The sequence below is a fragment of the Somniosus microcephalus genome, chromosome 21 (assembly GCF_052327205.1).
Source record: "Somniosus microcephalus isolate GS21.2 chromosome 21, FLI_Smic_1.0, whole genome shotgun sequence".
Classification (NCBI taxonomy): Eukaryota; Metazoa; Chordata; class Chondrichthyes; order Squaliformes; family Somniosidae; genus Somniosus; species Somniosus microcephalus.
The window spans coordinates 6,905,676-6,921,404 of record NC_141007.1 but is presented as its reverse complement, the minus strand read 5'-3'; the positions used below and the strand labels follow the sequence as shown (position 1 = coordinate 6,921,404).

Genomic DNA, 15,729 nt, shown 5'->3' with positions numbered 1-15,729 from the left:
TCTAACCCGTGCTGTACCTGCCCTGGGAGTGTTTGATGGGACAGTGTAGAGGGAGCTTTACTCTGTATCTAACCCGTGCTGTACCTGCCCTGGGAGTGTTTGATGGGACAGTGTAGAAGGAACTTTACTCTGTATCTAACCCGTGCTGTACCTGCCCTGGGAGTGTTTGATGGGACAGTGTAGAGGGAGCTTTACTCTGTATCTAACCCGTGCTGTACCTGCCCTGGGAGTGTTTGATGGGACAGTGTAGAGGGAGCTTCACTCTGTATCTAACCCGTGCTGTACCTGCCCTGGGAGTGTTTGATGAGACAGTGTAGAGGGAGCTTTACTCTGTATCTAACCCATGCTGTACCTGCCCTGGGAGTGTTTGATGCCTACCGTTGGTGCCCAAAAGTATCCGATTCACCCAATGCAGATTTTATGCCAGGATAAGTAGGATCAATTTCATGTAAAACTTAATATCAAATTAAATAACTAGAATTTCTCCATTTTATTAATTTTTTTTAAACTGCCAAAGTTTACAGGTTATTGAAATAGTCCTGCATGTGCAGAGTAAATCCCAGGACCCCAATCGCTGACACCCTCCTATCAGAAACCACACAGCAATAATTTGTTGGGCACAGCACCTTCCCTTGTGTTCTCCAGCTGGCGGCTGTCGTGCAGCAAGGTAACACTGCCATCATCTACACAGAAGTTACAACATTCAGCCCAACCAGCCTGTCAAGGGGCACAGATCACTAAAAGTAGTGATGCAGGTTACAAGTCACGGGTTCATTTCTAGAGGGATAGAATTGAAAAGCAGAGAAGTTCTGTTAAACTTGTATAGGACCGTGGTCCAACCACACTTGGAGTTCAGTGAATAGTTCTGGTCTCCATATTATATATAAGGATATAGAGGCACTGGAGAAGGTTCAAAAAAGATTTACTAAAATAATACCTGAACTGAGTTACAACTATCAAGATTGAAGGCTGGGGCTCTTTTCTCTAGAAATAAGACCGAGTGGTGACCTGACAGAGGTCTTTATAAGATTATGAAAGGGTTTGATAGGGTAAATGTAGAGATGTTTCCACTTTGAGGGAAGACCAGAATTGGGGCCATAAATATAAGGTAGTCACTAATAAATCAAATAGGGAAATCAGGAGAAACTTATTTACCCAGAGTAATGTGGAACTCGCAAGCACAAGAAGTAGCTGAGGTGAATAGCATAGATGCATTTAAGGAGAAGCTAGATAAAGATGGAAGAAATGTGAGGGAGAAAGGAATCGAAGGATATGCTGAGATGGGAGGAGGTCGTGTGGAGCATAAACACCGACACTGAACGGCCTGTTTCTGTGTTGTAGACTAATTCTACCCAAGTCCAGAAGTAGATGCAACAGTGAACCCCTGTGGTACATGATAGGAGCAGGAGTAGGCCAGTGAGCCCCTCCAGCCTGTTCTACCATTCAATGAGATTAAGGCTGATCTGTGACCTAACTCCATATACCCACCTTTGGCCCATATCCCTTAATACCTTTGGTTAACAAAAAGCAATCAATCTCCGATTTAAAATTAACAACTGATGTATCAATTGCCGTTTGCGGAAGAGAGTTCCAAACTTCTACCACCCTTTGTGTGTAGAAGTGTTTCCTAATTTCACTCCTGAAAGGTCTGGCTAATTTTAGACTCTGCCCCTTAGTCCTAGAATCCCCAACCAGCAGAAATAGTTTCTCACTATCTACCCTATCAGTTCCCCATAATATCTTGAAAACTTCCATCAGATCACCCCTTAACTTTCTAAATTCTAGGGAATACAACCCTAATTTGTGTAATCTCTCCTCGTAACTTAAACCTTGCAGTCCGGGTATCATTCTGGTAAACCTCCGCTGCACTCCCTCCAAGGCCAATCTATCCTTCCTAAGGTGTGGTGCCCAGAACTGCTCCCAGTGCTCCAGGTGTGGTCTAACCAGAGCTTTGTGTAGCTGCAGCATAACTTCTACCTCCTATATCTAGAGGACTAGAATACAAAAGGCCAGCATTCCATTAGCTTTAAATCATTTCAGTCCAACACCCATTTACCCCAACTCTCATTTCTTGCCCGTCAACCAACCTTCTAGCCCTGCTACCACATTTCCTCTTGTGCCATACACCTGAATTTTCTAACAAGCCACCTTTAAAGCATCAGCTCTCTCGCCTGTGAATCAGATGGTCATGGGAGCAGGCCCACTCGAGACTTGAGCACATTAATCCAGGTTGACACTTCATCGCAGTAGAGAGTGTTGGAGGGGTGAGACGTTAAACCGAGGCCCCCTCGGCCCTTTCCGGTGATGTAAAAGATCCCATGGCACGATTTCGAAGAGCGGGAGTTCTCCCAGTGTCCTGGCCACATTTATTTTCAACCAACAATTTTAAAACCGATTATCTGATCATGATCACATTGCTGATGGTGCCACCTTGCTGCCAAAACGGTGACGACATTTCAAAGTGCTTTAGGGCGCCCTGAGGTTGTGAAAGGCGCTGTAGAAAAACAAGTTCTTTACACAATGCCTCCTGAAATCCATGTATACAATGCCAACTCATCTATCCCGTTAACAACTTCAAAAAACATTACATTTGTCGATATGACCTGCCTTTAACAAATCTATGCTGGCTGTCCTCGATTAATCCATGCATTTGTAAATGTTCAGTAATATCTTGAATTACAGATTCAAAGTTTGCCTACAATTGGCATTAGACTAACTGATCGCAAATTCCCTGGTTTGTCCTCCTCTCCCTTCTTGAACAGAGGGGCGACTTGAGCCACTCCAGTTCCAGGGCACAGTTTGCAGCCAGAGCCTCTTCTCTCGGACTTCCTACAACAGCCCAGAGTGCAGCCCTCGGGACCCAGTGACCGATTTATCCCGAGTTCAGATAACGTTTCAGAAACAAATCATTTTCTACAGTTACCTCTAACCATTGATCCATATCCTCTTGGTGAACCTACCTTTAATTCATAATTTGTAAAAACTGACGCAAAATATTTAATATCTCTGCCACACCATCCTCCAGAATTAAACTCCCTCTATCCCGGAGTGATCCATACAATATGAGCTCAGAACAGTGTCGTTCTTTTCAACAAACACATCTACTGGGTCAGTCACAGACACCAACAAAAGATTATGGATACATTTTACCATCTCAGTAAAACCTTTGGACTTTACAGGACTGGCCAGTACAGCGTGAATCAATGTGTGAAATTCTCCCCCGCTGTCCCGGGATATCAAACCATTCATTGTGAAGAGATCATCCACTCTACTCTCAAAATACAGGTGCCACTCAGCCACATACGTACAACTATTAACTAGACTAACTCATTGAGTGAGTCAGCAGATCATGTGAGTGGTTACTAAATTCTGAGCAGGTTGCTTCAGGAATGAAATCAAACAAATCTCTTCTCGGTCACTATCGTGTGCACTGTCCCATTAGTGCGTTATCTGAATGCTTCCTTCATCCTCTACTCGCTCTCTCGCTCCCCCTTCAGGTGTCTGATGACCTGGATAATGGCGTTTTTCTGAGGATCATCTGGTGCTTTGGTCACGTAGAGAGAGAAATGTTTGATGGTTTCTGACAGGAGTAGTTCTGGGTCAACACCAGCAGAAGCCGGTGCAGAAAGCCGCAGCATCCTCTCACAGACTATAGCGTAGTTTTTGTGCCAATTAACTGGATGTTTCTCTGCGGTGACCAGCTCCTGATATAACTGAGAAAGCAAAAGTATAAAGATTAAGATTAGACTAAAAACAGCAATCTGAATCGTAGGCAGTCAGGTGGGTAATGACACATGACAGAGGCTAAACAAACACCAATCTTCGGCAGTTGAAAGTGGGCGACGGGCAAGAACACAGGGGTCTCACCTGGTAGGCGGACGTATAGAGCTGCACCTTCACTGGCTCTGCCTGGGCTGGTCTCTCCGCCAACTCAAATAAGAAGAAAGGGGTCTTCATCCTGCAAAACCCAACCAAAAGGTGACCTGCAGTAAACAATAACTGATAAATTGTTATAGAAATTAATTGAGCACAGAAGGAGGCCATTCGGCCCTTCGAACCCATGCCAGCTCTCTGCAAGACACTTCAGCTAATCCCACTCCCCCGCCCTTTTCCCACAGCCATGCAAAATTTTTTTCCTTCAGGTACTTATCCAACTCCCTTTTGAAAGCCACGACTGAATCTGCCTCCACCACCCTTTCAGGCAGCGCATTCCAGATCCTAACCACTCGCTGCGTAAAAAAGTTTTCCCTCATGTCGCCTTTGGTTCTTCTGACAATCGCCTTAAATCTGTGTCCTCTGGTTCTCAACACTCTGTCCAGACCCCTCATGATTTTGAACACCTCCATCAAATCTCCTTGGAATTATAGTGAACAGTGAGGAGGATGGTGATAGACTTCAAGACGACAGAGCTCTGACTTTGGTTGCCCTACCTTTTCCCCCTCGTGGGAATGTACCTCGACTATACTCGAACCATCTCCTCTTTAAAGGCAGCCCATTGTTCGATTACAATTTTGCCTGCCAATCTTAGATTCCAATTTACCCGTTCTCAACCCACTGAAATTGGCCTTCCTCTAATTAGCTTATCTAACCCTTATGATACTGTGATCACTCCCCTAAACGTTCCCCTACTGACACTTGCCCCACCTCATTCCCCAGAACCAGCAATGCCTCCTTCCTCGTTGGGCCAGAAACGTACTGATCAATAAAGTTCTCCTGAACACACTTCAAAAATTCTTCCCCCTCTCTGCCCTTTACACTAATACTATCCCAGTCTATATTAGGATAGTTGAAGTCCCCCGTTATCACTACTCTATAGTTCTTGTACCTCTGTAACTTCCCTGCAAATTTGCTCCTCTATATCCTTCCTACTGGTCTATAGAATACACCTAGTAGTGTAATGGCACCTCTATTGTTTCATAGAAACACAGAAGCAGGAGTAGGCCATTCAGCCCCTCGAGCCTGCTCCACCATTTAATGAGATCATGGCTGATCATCCAAATTCAGTACCCTGTCCCTGCTTTCTCCCCATTGCCCTTGATCCCTTTAGCCTTAAGAAATATATCTAACTCCTTCTTGAATATATTTAATGAATTGGCCTCAACTGCCCTGTGTGGCAGAGAATTCCACTCTCTCTTAACTCAAACCAAATAGATTCTGTCCTTGACCCCTCCAGGACATCCTCTCTCCCCAGCACTGTAACATTCTCCTTAATCAATGCTGCCACCCCACCTCCTTTCTTTCCTTCTTTATCTTTCCTGAATGCCTTATATCCTGGAATATTTAGTATCCAATCTTGCCCTTTTTTGAGCCAGGTCTCCGTTATCACCACAACATCATATTCCCAAGTGGCTATTTGCGCCTGCAGCTCACCACCTTATTTACCACACTTAGACCTATCTTAGACCTTCTTGTATTCTCTCTTAGGCTGACCACCTAATACCGTACTATTTCTTACTCTAGTGCTATCTGTCTCTCCCAATCCTTTGTGCACATTGTTTCTTCCTTCTAATACTACATCCTGGTGCCCATCCCCCTGCCAAATTAGTTTAAACCCTCTCCAACAGCACGAGCAACCCCCACCCAACACCACCACCACCCCCACAGACTTTGGTCCTGACTCTGATGAGGTGCAACCCATCCGGCCTGTACAGGTCTCAACCTCCCCCAGAACTGGTCCCAATGTCCCAGGAATCTAAAGCCCTCCCTCCTGCACCATCTCTACGGCCACACATTCATCTGTTCTATCCTCTATTTCTATACTCACTAGCTCGTGGCACCGGGAGTAATCCGGGAGATTACTACCTTTGAGGTCCTGCTTTTTAATCGCTTTCCTAGCTCCCTAAAATCTGCCTGCAGGACCTCATCCCTCTTTCTACCCATGTCGTTAATACAGATATGGACCACAACCTCTGGCTGTTCAGCCTCTGCACCACCCCTTCCCCCCCGCCCCCCCCGTCACAACTAGCAATGTTCTGCAGCCGCTCAGTGACATCCTTGACCCTGACACCAGGAAGGCAACTGCTTTTTGTGGGAGAGAGTTCCACACTTCTACCAGCCTTTGTGAGAAGAAGTGTTTCCGAACTCGCTGCTGAATGGCCTGGCTCTGATTTTAAGATTATGTCCCACTGTCCTAGACTCCACCAGCGGAAAAAAATTCTATCCACCCTATCAATTCCTTTCAAAATCCTCAATCAAATCACCCCTTAACATTCTGTATTCCAGGGGAATACAAGTCTAGTTTATGTAAACTTTCTTCATAATCTAACCCTTGGACCCTGGTAACATTCTGGTGAATCTGCACTGCACTCCTTCCAAGGTCGGTATATCCTTTCTACGGTGCGGTGCCCAGAACTGTACACCGTGCTCCAGGTGTGGTCTAACCAGGGCTCTGTACAGCTGTACCAAAACTTCCTTCCCTTTATATTCTAGCCCTCTAGTTACAAAGCCCAACATTAGCCTTTTGATTATTTTTGTACCTGGCTACTACATTTTACTGATGTGTACATGGACCCCTAAATCTCTTTGGACCGCCACTGTTCCTACTTTTCACCATTTAAATAATACTCCGATCTCTCCTTTTTTGGTTCAAAATGGATGACGTCATACTTACCTGCGTTGAAATCCATCTGCCACAGTTTCACCCACTCACTTAATTTGATCAATGTCTCTGTAATTTTATGCTCCCGTCTACACTATACTTACTATACCACCAATCTTTGTATCAGCAAACTTGGATATATGGCTCTCTATTGTGTTATCCAAGTCATTAATAAATACAGTGAATAGTTGAGGCCTCAGCAGAGATTCTTGTGGGACATCACTAGTCACTTCCTTCCAATTTGAGTAGGTACCCATTATCCCTACTCTGTCTCCTACGGATTCAGGACGCTGACAAACCTGTGTTTCCATTAGTAGCTCACCTCCCATGGTGTTGGAGGATCTGCTGGTTTATAGCAGCAGCAGCACAGTATTACTCTGCTACTAAACCAGCAGGTTCAAGTGGCCTGGCAGCTGTCACTGAGGCCACAAAGTCTAATCATTGTAAAAAAAAAAACATCTGGGGTCTGCAGAATTGAAATGTTTAGTCGGGGAACTTTGCGATTTGGAGCAAAGTTGCCGGCTGAAGATGGGAGTGAAGGTCAGCAGCTCATAGCATTGGCAACAAAATGTGACGTCTGCAAGCACGGAGAGACTGGTATCGGTATAAAGACCGGCGGAGCTTCTGTGCCCGTATGGTTGGTCAGAGGGTGAGCTATTTTGTAGGGACACACACAGCAAGAGAGCGAGGACTGATAGTTCTTATGTTCTCTCTCTCACTGTCACTAAGAGCAGGAGTAGGCCATACATTCCCTTTAGCCTGCTCCGCCATTCAATACGAGGCGGGGGGGGAAGCGAGGCGGGGGGGGAAGCGAGGGGCAGGGAGAGGCAGAGAGAGCAAGAGTGAGTGAGAGAGAAAGTGAGAGAGAAAGTGAGAGAGTGGGGACAACACTTACAAAGAATCATTTATTAACATTCCCTGTGTCTGGGAGTTGCTGGGTTACCTTGCTTGCCACATCTCTTCATTCGCTACAGCTTCCCACGAAACTTGATCAAACCTGAAAAAAGAGAGAAAAGTCTGTTCACACTCCAGCATTGCCCCCCCCTCGCCCTGGTCCTCAGTCTGCCCGTCTCGCGCCTCACACCTTGTCTCGCGCCTCACACCTTGTCTCGCGCCTCACACCGTCCCCAGTCCTCGCGCAACATCAGCAGCTGGAGAGATAGTTAACTCCCATAAAGACCTCCAAACAGTAACAGAAGCAGCTCCAATACATGTTGCTGATAATGGGAGACTTCAATGTGAAAGTGGGATCTAACTGGAACGTGTGGGAGGAAAGTTTAGATTTGGTGAGGTCAACGATTACTTTTTTTCTGCCTCAGTAACAATCTGATGACAGCGAACATACTTTTCTAATAAAGAAAACCACAAAAATTGATTTGTTGTCACCCAATGGGCAGACAAGAAATATGATCGATTTGATCATAATCTGGATATATTTGGGAATTGGATAAATACTTGGAGAAAAAATTGCCGGGATCTGGGGAAAGAGCGGGGAGTGGGACTGACTGGATTGCTCTGTGAAAGAGCTGGCACAGACTCGATGGGCCGAATGGCCTCCTTCTGTGCTGTACTATTCAATATTCACTGTAAACAGACGGTAGAGGTCCAGTGTTCTGTCGGGCAGGTCCTTTGTGGCCAATATCGGCTCTGACCATCACTTCGTTTTGGCCCTGGGGAGGTTGAGAACTAGAGCTGCTGAAAAAGCATTTCAAACAAAATCTGGGCCCTGGACAAATTGAAAGAACCTGACACCAGAAACAAGTAGATGTTGTAGAGAGGAACCTCACACCTGCAATAACTGAAGATATGGACGGAGAACCCCATCAAGAACTGCAGAACAGGTATTGGGTATCAAAAACAGCACTAAGAAAATAATGGATAACGGAAGTTCTGGAGTTGATTGAAAAAGAAAGAAAACTTAAGGTGAGCATCAAACCAGATCTCAGTGAGGACCGAATACAACAGTTAGCCAGAGAAATAAATCTAAAAACCAAGAGAGACAAGAACAACTTGATAAGGAACCAGTGCAAAGAAGCAGAGATTCAGCCAAAGGAAATGAATCACAGGGGCTGTATCAGAAGATAAGAAAACCAAGTGAATCTTACAAACTTACTACAGTGAAAGACCAAAATGGTCAGATAATTGAGGACAAACAGGCAAGGAGCAAGCGGTGGAAAGAATATTTTGAAGATCTTTATAATGTATGATGCAAGATCTATACTATCCATGAACATCCCCATCCTCAACGATGGCAGAGCCCAGCATGTGAATGTAAAAGATAAGGCTGAAGCGTTTGCATCCATCTTGGCCTCCTCCTGAGGTCCCTACCATCAACGAAGCCAGTCTTCAGCCAATTTGATTCACTCCACGTGATATCAAGAAATGGTTGAGCGCACTGGATGCAGCAAATGCCATGGGCCCCAACAACATCCTGGCTGTAGTGCTGAAGACTTGTGCTCCAGAACAAGCCGCACCTGTAGCCAAGCTGTTCCAGTACAGCTACAACACTGGCATCTACCCGACAAAGTGGGAAACTGCCCAGGTATGTCCTTTCCACAAAAAGCAGGACAAATCCAATCCGGTCAATTCCTGCCCCATCAGCCTACTCTCAATCATCAGCAAAGTGATGGAAGGCGTCATCGGCAGTGCTATCAAACAGTACTTACTCACCAATAACCTGCTCACCGATACTCAGTTTGGGTTCCGCCAGGACCACTTGGCTCCAAACCTCATTACAGCCTTGGTCTAAACACGGACAAAAGAGCTGAATTCCAGAGATGAGGGGAGAATGACTGCCCTTGACATCAAGGCAGCATTTGACCGAGTGTGGCATCAAGGAGTCCTAGTAAAACTGAAGTCAATGGGAATCAGGGGAAAACTCTCCACTGGCTGGAGTCATACCTAGTACAAAGGAAGACGGTTGTGGTTGTTGGAGGCCAGTCAGCACAGCCCCAGGACATTGCTGCAGAAGTTCCTCAGGACAGTGTTCAAGGCCCAACCAGCTGCTTCATCAATGACCTTCCCACCATCATAGGGTCAGAAGTGAGGATGTTCGCTAATGATTGCAGTGTTCAGTGCCATTCGCAATTCCTCAGATAATGAAGTCGTCCGTGCCCACATGCAACAAGAACTGGACAACATCCAGGCTTGGGCTGATAAGTGGCAGGTAACATTCACACCACACAAGTGGCAATGACTATCTCCAACAAGAGAGAGAGTCTAACCACTGCCCCATGGCATTCCCATCGCTGAATCCCCCACCACCAACATCCTGGGGGTCAGCATTAACCAGAAACTTAACTGGACCAGCCACATAAATACTGTGGCAACAAGAGCAGGTCAGAGGCTGGGTATTCTGCAGCGAATGACTTACTGCCCGACTCCCCAAAGCCTTTCCACCATCTACAAGGCACAAGTAAGGAGTGTGATGGAATACTCTCCACTTGCCTGGATGAGTGCAGCTCCACCAACACTCAATAAGCTCAACACTATCCAGGACAAAGCAACGCGCTTGATTGGCACCTCAGCCACCACCTTAAACATTTACTCCTCCACCACTGGTCTACTGTGGCTGCAGTGTGTACCATCTACAAGATGCACTGCAGCAACTCGCCAAGGCTTCTTCGGCAGCACCTCCCAAACCCGCGACCTCTACCACCTAGTCCCACTAGATTGTAGCACCACCTCGGAACACTGAATGTCAAGGGGATCCCTCCCAAATGAGCAAGTTTAAAAACATTTTTTTAAATGTAAAGATGACTCTTTAGGTGCAGAAGCTATGTGCCTGGGGCTGGAGCCCGGGAGTATGATCGCTGTGTGTAGGAAGTTCAGAGAACAAGACCTTTCCCAGGGCCCATTCCAATTTCCTGCAACAAGCAATTTCCCCCACTTCCACGGTCACTTTTTTCCTCGCTGATTATTACCAACAAGAATTGGTCGCCTCAGGCGGGCCGCTCCCAGCGAAAGAGCGTGCAGTTATTCGACAGGGCCAGCAGCAGGACAGCAAGTCACCGTTCAGCAGGCTAAACCTGTTGGTTCAGCATCAAACTCGTGATCAGAGGTTTTGTGGGAGTTGATTTAATCATCCTGCGGGCTTGTTTATCAATCTTACGCCGGTGGAATTTTATTTTATTTGTACAGTTCGGTTTATCCAACTGCTAACTCATGGATGAAATGAAGAGTGCATCGCCCACGGCTTGGCTCACTGTGTGTCTGAGGCCAACGCGGTATTATCCTGCTGCTGAAGTAAGCTTTATGTAACTGGTGTCTTTCAAATGCCAGTAGGTGTCACTGTTGTCTTAATATTAAAAAAAGACAGCAACAGATTCTTAATTTTTAACCTGGGAGTGAGAGAAATGAGGATGGCTGACATGACAGAGTTCCTCCTCAGGATTCAAAGTGTTCCAAATCGCGTAATTCTTCGCACATGCTCGAATCAACTTTTTCTCCCCCCCGAAAAACAACCCCGGGTGCACAGAATTCACAGGAGGCTCAGAGGTGAACCGGCGATTACTTTCACCGTCTCACTGAGCAGGTCAGGGCTCATCTTTCGGTAAAGGGACGATTGAACCCAGTAAAAGGTCAGAACCAGTTGCACTTAATATCGACCCTAGCCCTTTAAATATTCTTGGTTGTCAGTAGGTTGCTGTTAATATCTCGCCCACATCCTTCAGCTGACGGAATTCCCGATTCCCTGTCCCGGGCCGGCTATCCGCAGGGAAGCCATCCAGCATCCGCTGCCTCTCACCTGCTAGTGGCTCATCCGCCGGAGCCTCAGGACCTGCCCCCCCATAGCTACTGCTGAGAGTCGACGCCAGTCACAGAAGTATTTCCTCAGGCACTGCACAGGAGAATGGAAAGATACGTAGAGGTGATACTGCATGAAGAACAAGCTGGTTTTAGACAAGGGCAAAGTACAATAGATCAAACATCCACGATAATCCCACTGACTCCCACAGCTACCTGGACTACACTTCCTCCCACCCCGCTTCCTGTAAGGACTCTATGCCATTCTCCCAGTTTCTCTGTTTCCTCCGCATCTGTTCTGACGATGCCACCTTCCACACCAGTGCTTCCGATATGTCTTCCTTTTTCCTCAACCGAGGATTCCCCTCTACCGTGGTTGACATGGCCCTCGACTGTGTCCGTTGCATTTCTTGCACTTCTGCCCTTACCCCTTCCCCTCCCTCCCAGAACTAGGATAGGGTTCCCCTTGTCCTCACCTTTCACCCCACCAGCCTCCACATTCAACGGATCATCCTCCGCCATTTCCGCCACCTCCAGCGTGATACGACCACCAAACGCATCTTCCCCTCACCTCCCCTTTCAGCATTCTGAAGGGACCGCTCCCTCCGCGACACCCTAGTCCACTCCTCTATCACCCCCAACACCCCTTCTCCTTCGCCTGGCACCTTCCCGTGCAAGCGCAGGAGATGCAACACCTGCCCTTATACCTCCCCCCTTCCCACTGTCCAGGGCCCCAAACACTCCTTCCAGGTGAAACAGTGATTTACTTGTACTTCTTGCAATCTAGTATACTGTATTCGCTGCTCACGATGTGGTCTCCTCTACATTGGGGAAACCAAACGCAGATTGGGTGACCGCTTTGCAGAACACCTCCGTTCAGTCTGTAAGGGTGACCCCGAGCTTGCGGTCACTTGAATTCTCCGCTTCACTCCCACTCGGACGTCGGCCTCTTGCACTGTTCCAGTGAAGCTCAACGTAAGCTCGAGGAACAGCACCTCATCTTTCGATTAGGCACTTTACAGCCGTCTGGGCTGAACATCGAGTTCAACAATTTCAGATCATAACCTCGGCCCCTATTTTTTCAGGCGACAGCTGTTGACGATTCTGCTGTTCCCATTTACAGTATTTCACCGCGCTTGCCTCCACCCCATCACAGACCCTTTTGTTCTTTCCTCCCCTCCCCCTGCCTCTGCACCGGCTTCAAATCGGTCACATCTCTCACTTTTTCCAGTTCTGACGAAGGGTCCCAGACCTGAAACGTTAACTCTGTTTCTCTCTCCACGGATGCTGCCTGGCCTGCTGAGTATTTCCAGCATTTTCTGTTTTCATTACAATAGATCAACTGTTTGTGATAAGACAGATTTAGGAGAAATCTATCGATTTTAATCAGGCCTTTGACAGTGTACTGCGAGAAGGGATATGGGTGATCTTGAGGATGTATGATCTCCCTGAGAAACTTGTCAGACTGATCAAAAACATTTACAACAAGTCCCTGAGCTGTTAGAGTGGGTAGGAAACTGACAGAATGGTTTAAATCAACAACTGGGTGAGACAAGGAGACACTGTCACCTGATTTATTTAATCTAGTAGTGGAAATAGTAATGAATCTTGCAATAAAAGATATTGGAGGAGTTTCCTTATGTGGCAAGTGTCTGAACAACCTCGGCTTCACCGATATGACATAGCAACATTTGGAACAGATTTGCAGAGACGAATTGAGAAGGTGCCCATGCAGAGTCGAACATGTGGATTACACATTAATACAAAGACGACAAAGGTCATATCATTTGAGAAGCATCAGCAAGATGTACATATTACAGTTGGAAGGGTTGCAGTTGAACATTTGGAACGTTTGGATACCTGGGTGGGTTAGTGCCAGAGAATGGGAAGAAGACATCAACAGAAGGATTGGACGTGTTTTTGGAAGATTAAGCACGATATGGAAACAACAACTTGCAGTTATATAGCATTAAATTAAAAAGCAGAACCTCAAAAGGTAATAATCTCTGGACTGTTACCTGAGCCTCGTGCAATTTGGCACAGGGACAAACAGATTAGAGGTTTAAATGTGTGGCTCAAAGAGTGGTGTAGGAGGAAGGAGTTTCAGTTCATGGGGCACTGGCACCAGTACTGGGGACTTGGGACAGGCTCCACTTAAACCAGGCTGGGACCAGTGTCCTGGCAAACGGAATAACTAGGGCTGTAGACAGGGCTTTAAAGGGAGGGAGAGGTAGGTGCGGGGAGGAGGATTCAGGAAAGAGTAAATTTAAAAGCAGCAAGAGAAATGTCAAGGCTCTGGGGCAGAGTAGAGTTTTGGGTAAAAATAACCACGGTGGGTCAGGAAGGGACAGAGAGAGTATCCAGAAAAAGAACAAATCTTGTGCAGAAAATCGAGAGAAGCTGACTGCGACTACTAATATGGGTAGGGATGACTGAGCGGTCAGGCTAGTTCAGAACCGACAACAGCCCCGTACACCCAGACACCCACCCTCCTGTCCCAGCCCCCTGCACCCCGACACCCACCCTCCTGTCCCAGCCCCGTACACCCCGACACCCACCCTCCTGTCCCAGCCCCGTACACCCCGACACCTACCCTTCTGTCCCAGCCCCGTACACCTCGACACCCACCCTCCTGTCCCAGCCCCCTGCACCCCGACACCCACCCTCCTGTCCCAGCCCCGTACACCCCGACACCTACCCTCCTGTCCCAGCCCCCTGCACCCCGACACCCACCCTCCTGTCCCAGCCCCGTACACCCCGACACCCACCCTCCTGTCCCAGCCCCCTGCACCCCGACACCCACCCTCCTGTCCCAGCCCCGTGCGCCGACACCCACCCTCCTGTCCCAGCCCCCTGCACCCCGACACCCACCCTCCCGTCCCAGCCCCCTGCACCCCGACACCCACCCTCCTGTCCCAGCCCCGTACACCCAGACAGCCACCCTCCTGTCCCAGCCCTGTACACACCCCCTCCTGTCCCAGCCCCGTACACCCCCCCCCCTGTCCCAGCCCCGTACGCCCCGACACCCACCCTCCTGTCCCAGCCCCGTACACCCCGACACCCACCCTCCTGTCCCAGCCCCGTACACCCCGACACCCACCCTCCTGTCCCAGCCCCCTGCACCCCGACACCCACCCTCCTGTCCCAGCCCCCTGCACCCCGACACCCACCCTCCTGTCCCAGCCCCGTACACCCCGACACCCACCCTCCTGTCCCAGCCCCGTACACCCCGACACCCACCCTCCTGTCCCAGCCCCGTACACCCCGACACCCACCCTCCTGTCCCAGCCCCGTACACCCCGACACCCACCCTCCTGTCCCAGCCCCGTACACCCAGACACCCACCCTCCTGTCCCAGCCCCCCCGACTGTCCCAGCCCCCCCGACACCCACCCTCCTGTCCCAGCCCCGTACACCCCGACACCCACCCGCCTGTCCCAGCCCCCCCGACACCCACCCTCCTGTCCCAGCCCCGTACACCCTGACACCCACCCGCCTGTCCCAGCCCCCCCGACACCCACCCTCCTGTCCCAGCCCCGTACACCCTGACACCCACCCGCCTGTCCCAGCCCCCCCGACACCCACCCGCCTGTCCCAGCCCCCCCGACACCTACCCTCCTGTCCCAGCCCCCTGCACCGACACCCACCCTCCTGTCCCAGCCCTGTACACCCCGACACCTACCTGTCGTACTCGTGTGTCCAGTTGTACATGTTCTTGGTGAGCTGGATCCAGCTTTCCGGGCTGAACGGATTGATGGAGTGGACCAGTTTCTCACACACCCCCCAGGGCCAGAGGGCGTAACTGTTCTTCCAGCTTGGGTCTCCTTCATGCAGCCCGATACACACAAAGAACTCCTTGCTGTAAAACACAGGTGTATATTTCAGTGAATCACAGTAACCAGACAATCGAAGCCCTTCCAAAGTGTCATCGCATTGTCACTTCAACACAAGGATCCGGAATATTTAAATCTGGAGCAGAGGGCTGTACGTTCCTCCAATTGTGGGTGTCACTACTCCCGGGATCAGAGCAAGCGCGTCCCATGGAGTTTCAGAGGAAACATCCAGGGACCCCGGCTGAGTGGAGAACTGTAACACACTGAGGTCACATCAGTCCTGGGAACATTCGTTCTTCTCAGAGGAACATCAGTGCCAAGAGTGAAATATTTCACAACTTTAAACACTACGAGCCCCATCAAACACTCCCAGGGCAGGTACAGCCCGGGTTAGATACAGAGTAAAGCTCCCTCTACACTGTCCCATCATACACTCCCAGGGCAGGTAGAGCATGGGTTAGATACAGAGTAAAGTTCCCTCTACACTGTCCCATTAAACACTCCCAGGACAGGGTTCGACACTGGGTAAGGTTCAGTCTGAATGGCCCCAGAT

At 48.7% G+C, this 15,729-nt stretch overlaps 1 protein-coding gene across 6 annotated transcripts in view; it reads right to left on the bottom strand.

The window, feature by feature from the left end:
• Positions 1–471: 471 nt before the first annotated feature.
• tmem260 (transmembrane protein 260) overlaps positions 472–15,729 on the bottom strand; it is an 84,798-nt gene continuing 69,540 nt past the window's right edge. For 3 of the 6 annotated variants that reach the window (XM_085963221.1, XM_085963222.1, XM_085963223.1), the window contains 4 exons: positions 15,026–15,202; positions 7,542–7,595; positions 3,868–3,958; positions 472–3,713 (listed from right to left, as the gene is read on the bottom strand). In XM_085963221.1, coding sequence (XP_085819347.1) covers positions 3,471–3,713; positions 3,868–3,958; positions 7,542–7,595; positions 15,026–15,202 — 565 coding nt within the window. In that variant the 3' untranslated portion in view covers positions 472–3,470. Of the gene's footprint in view, positions 3,714–3,867; positions 3,959–7,493; positions 7,596–11,345; positions 11,475–15,025; positions 15,203–15,729 lie in introns of those variants that run through there. The other 3 variants (XR_015073024.1, XR_015073026.1, XM_085963224.1) reach the window with 3 other exon arrangements.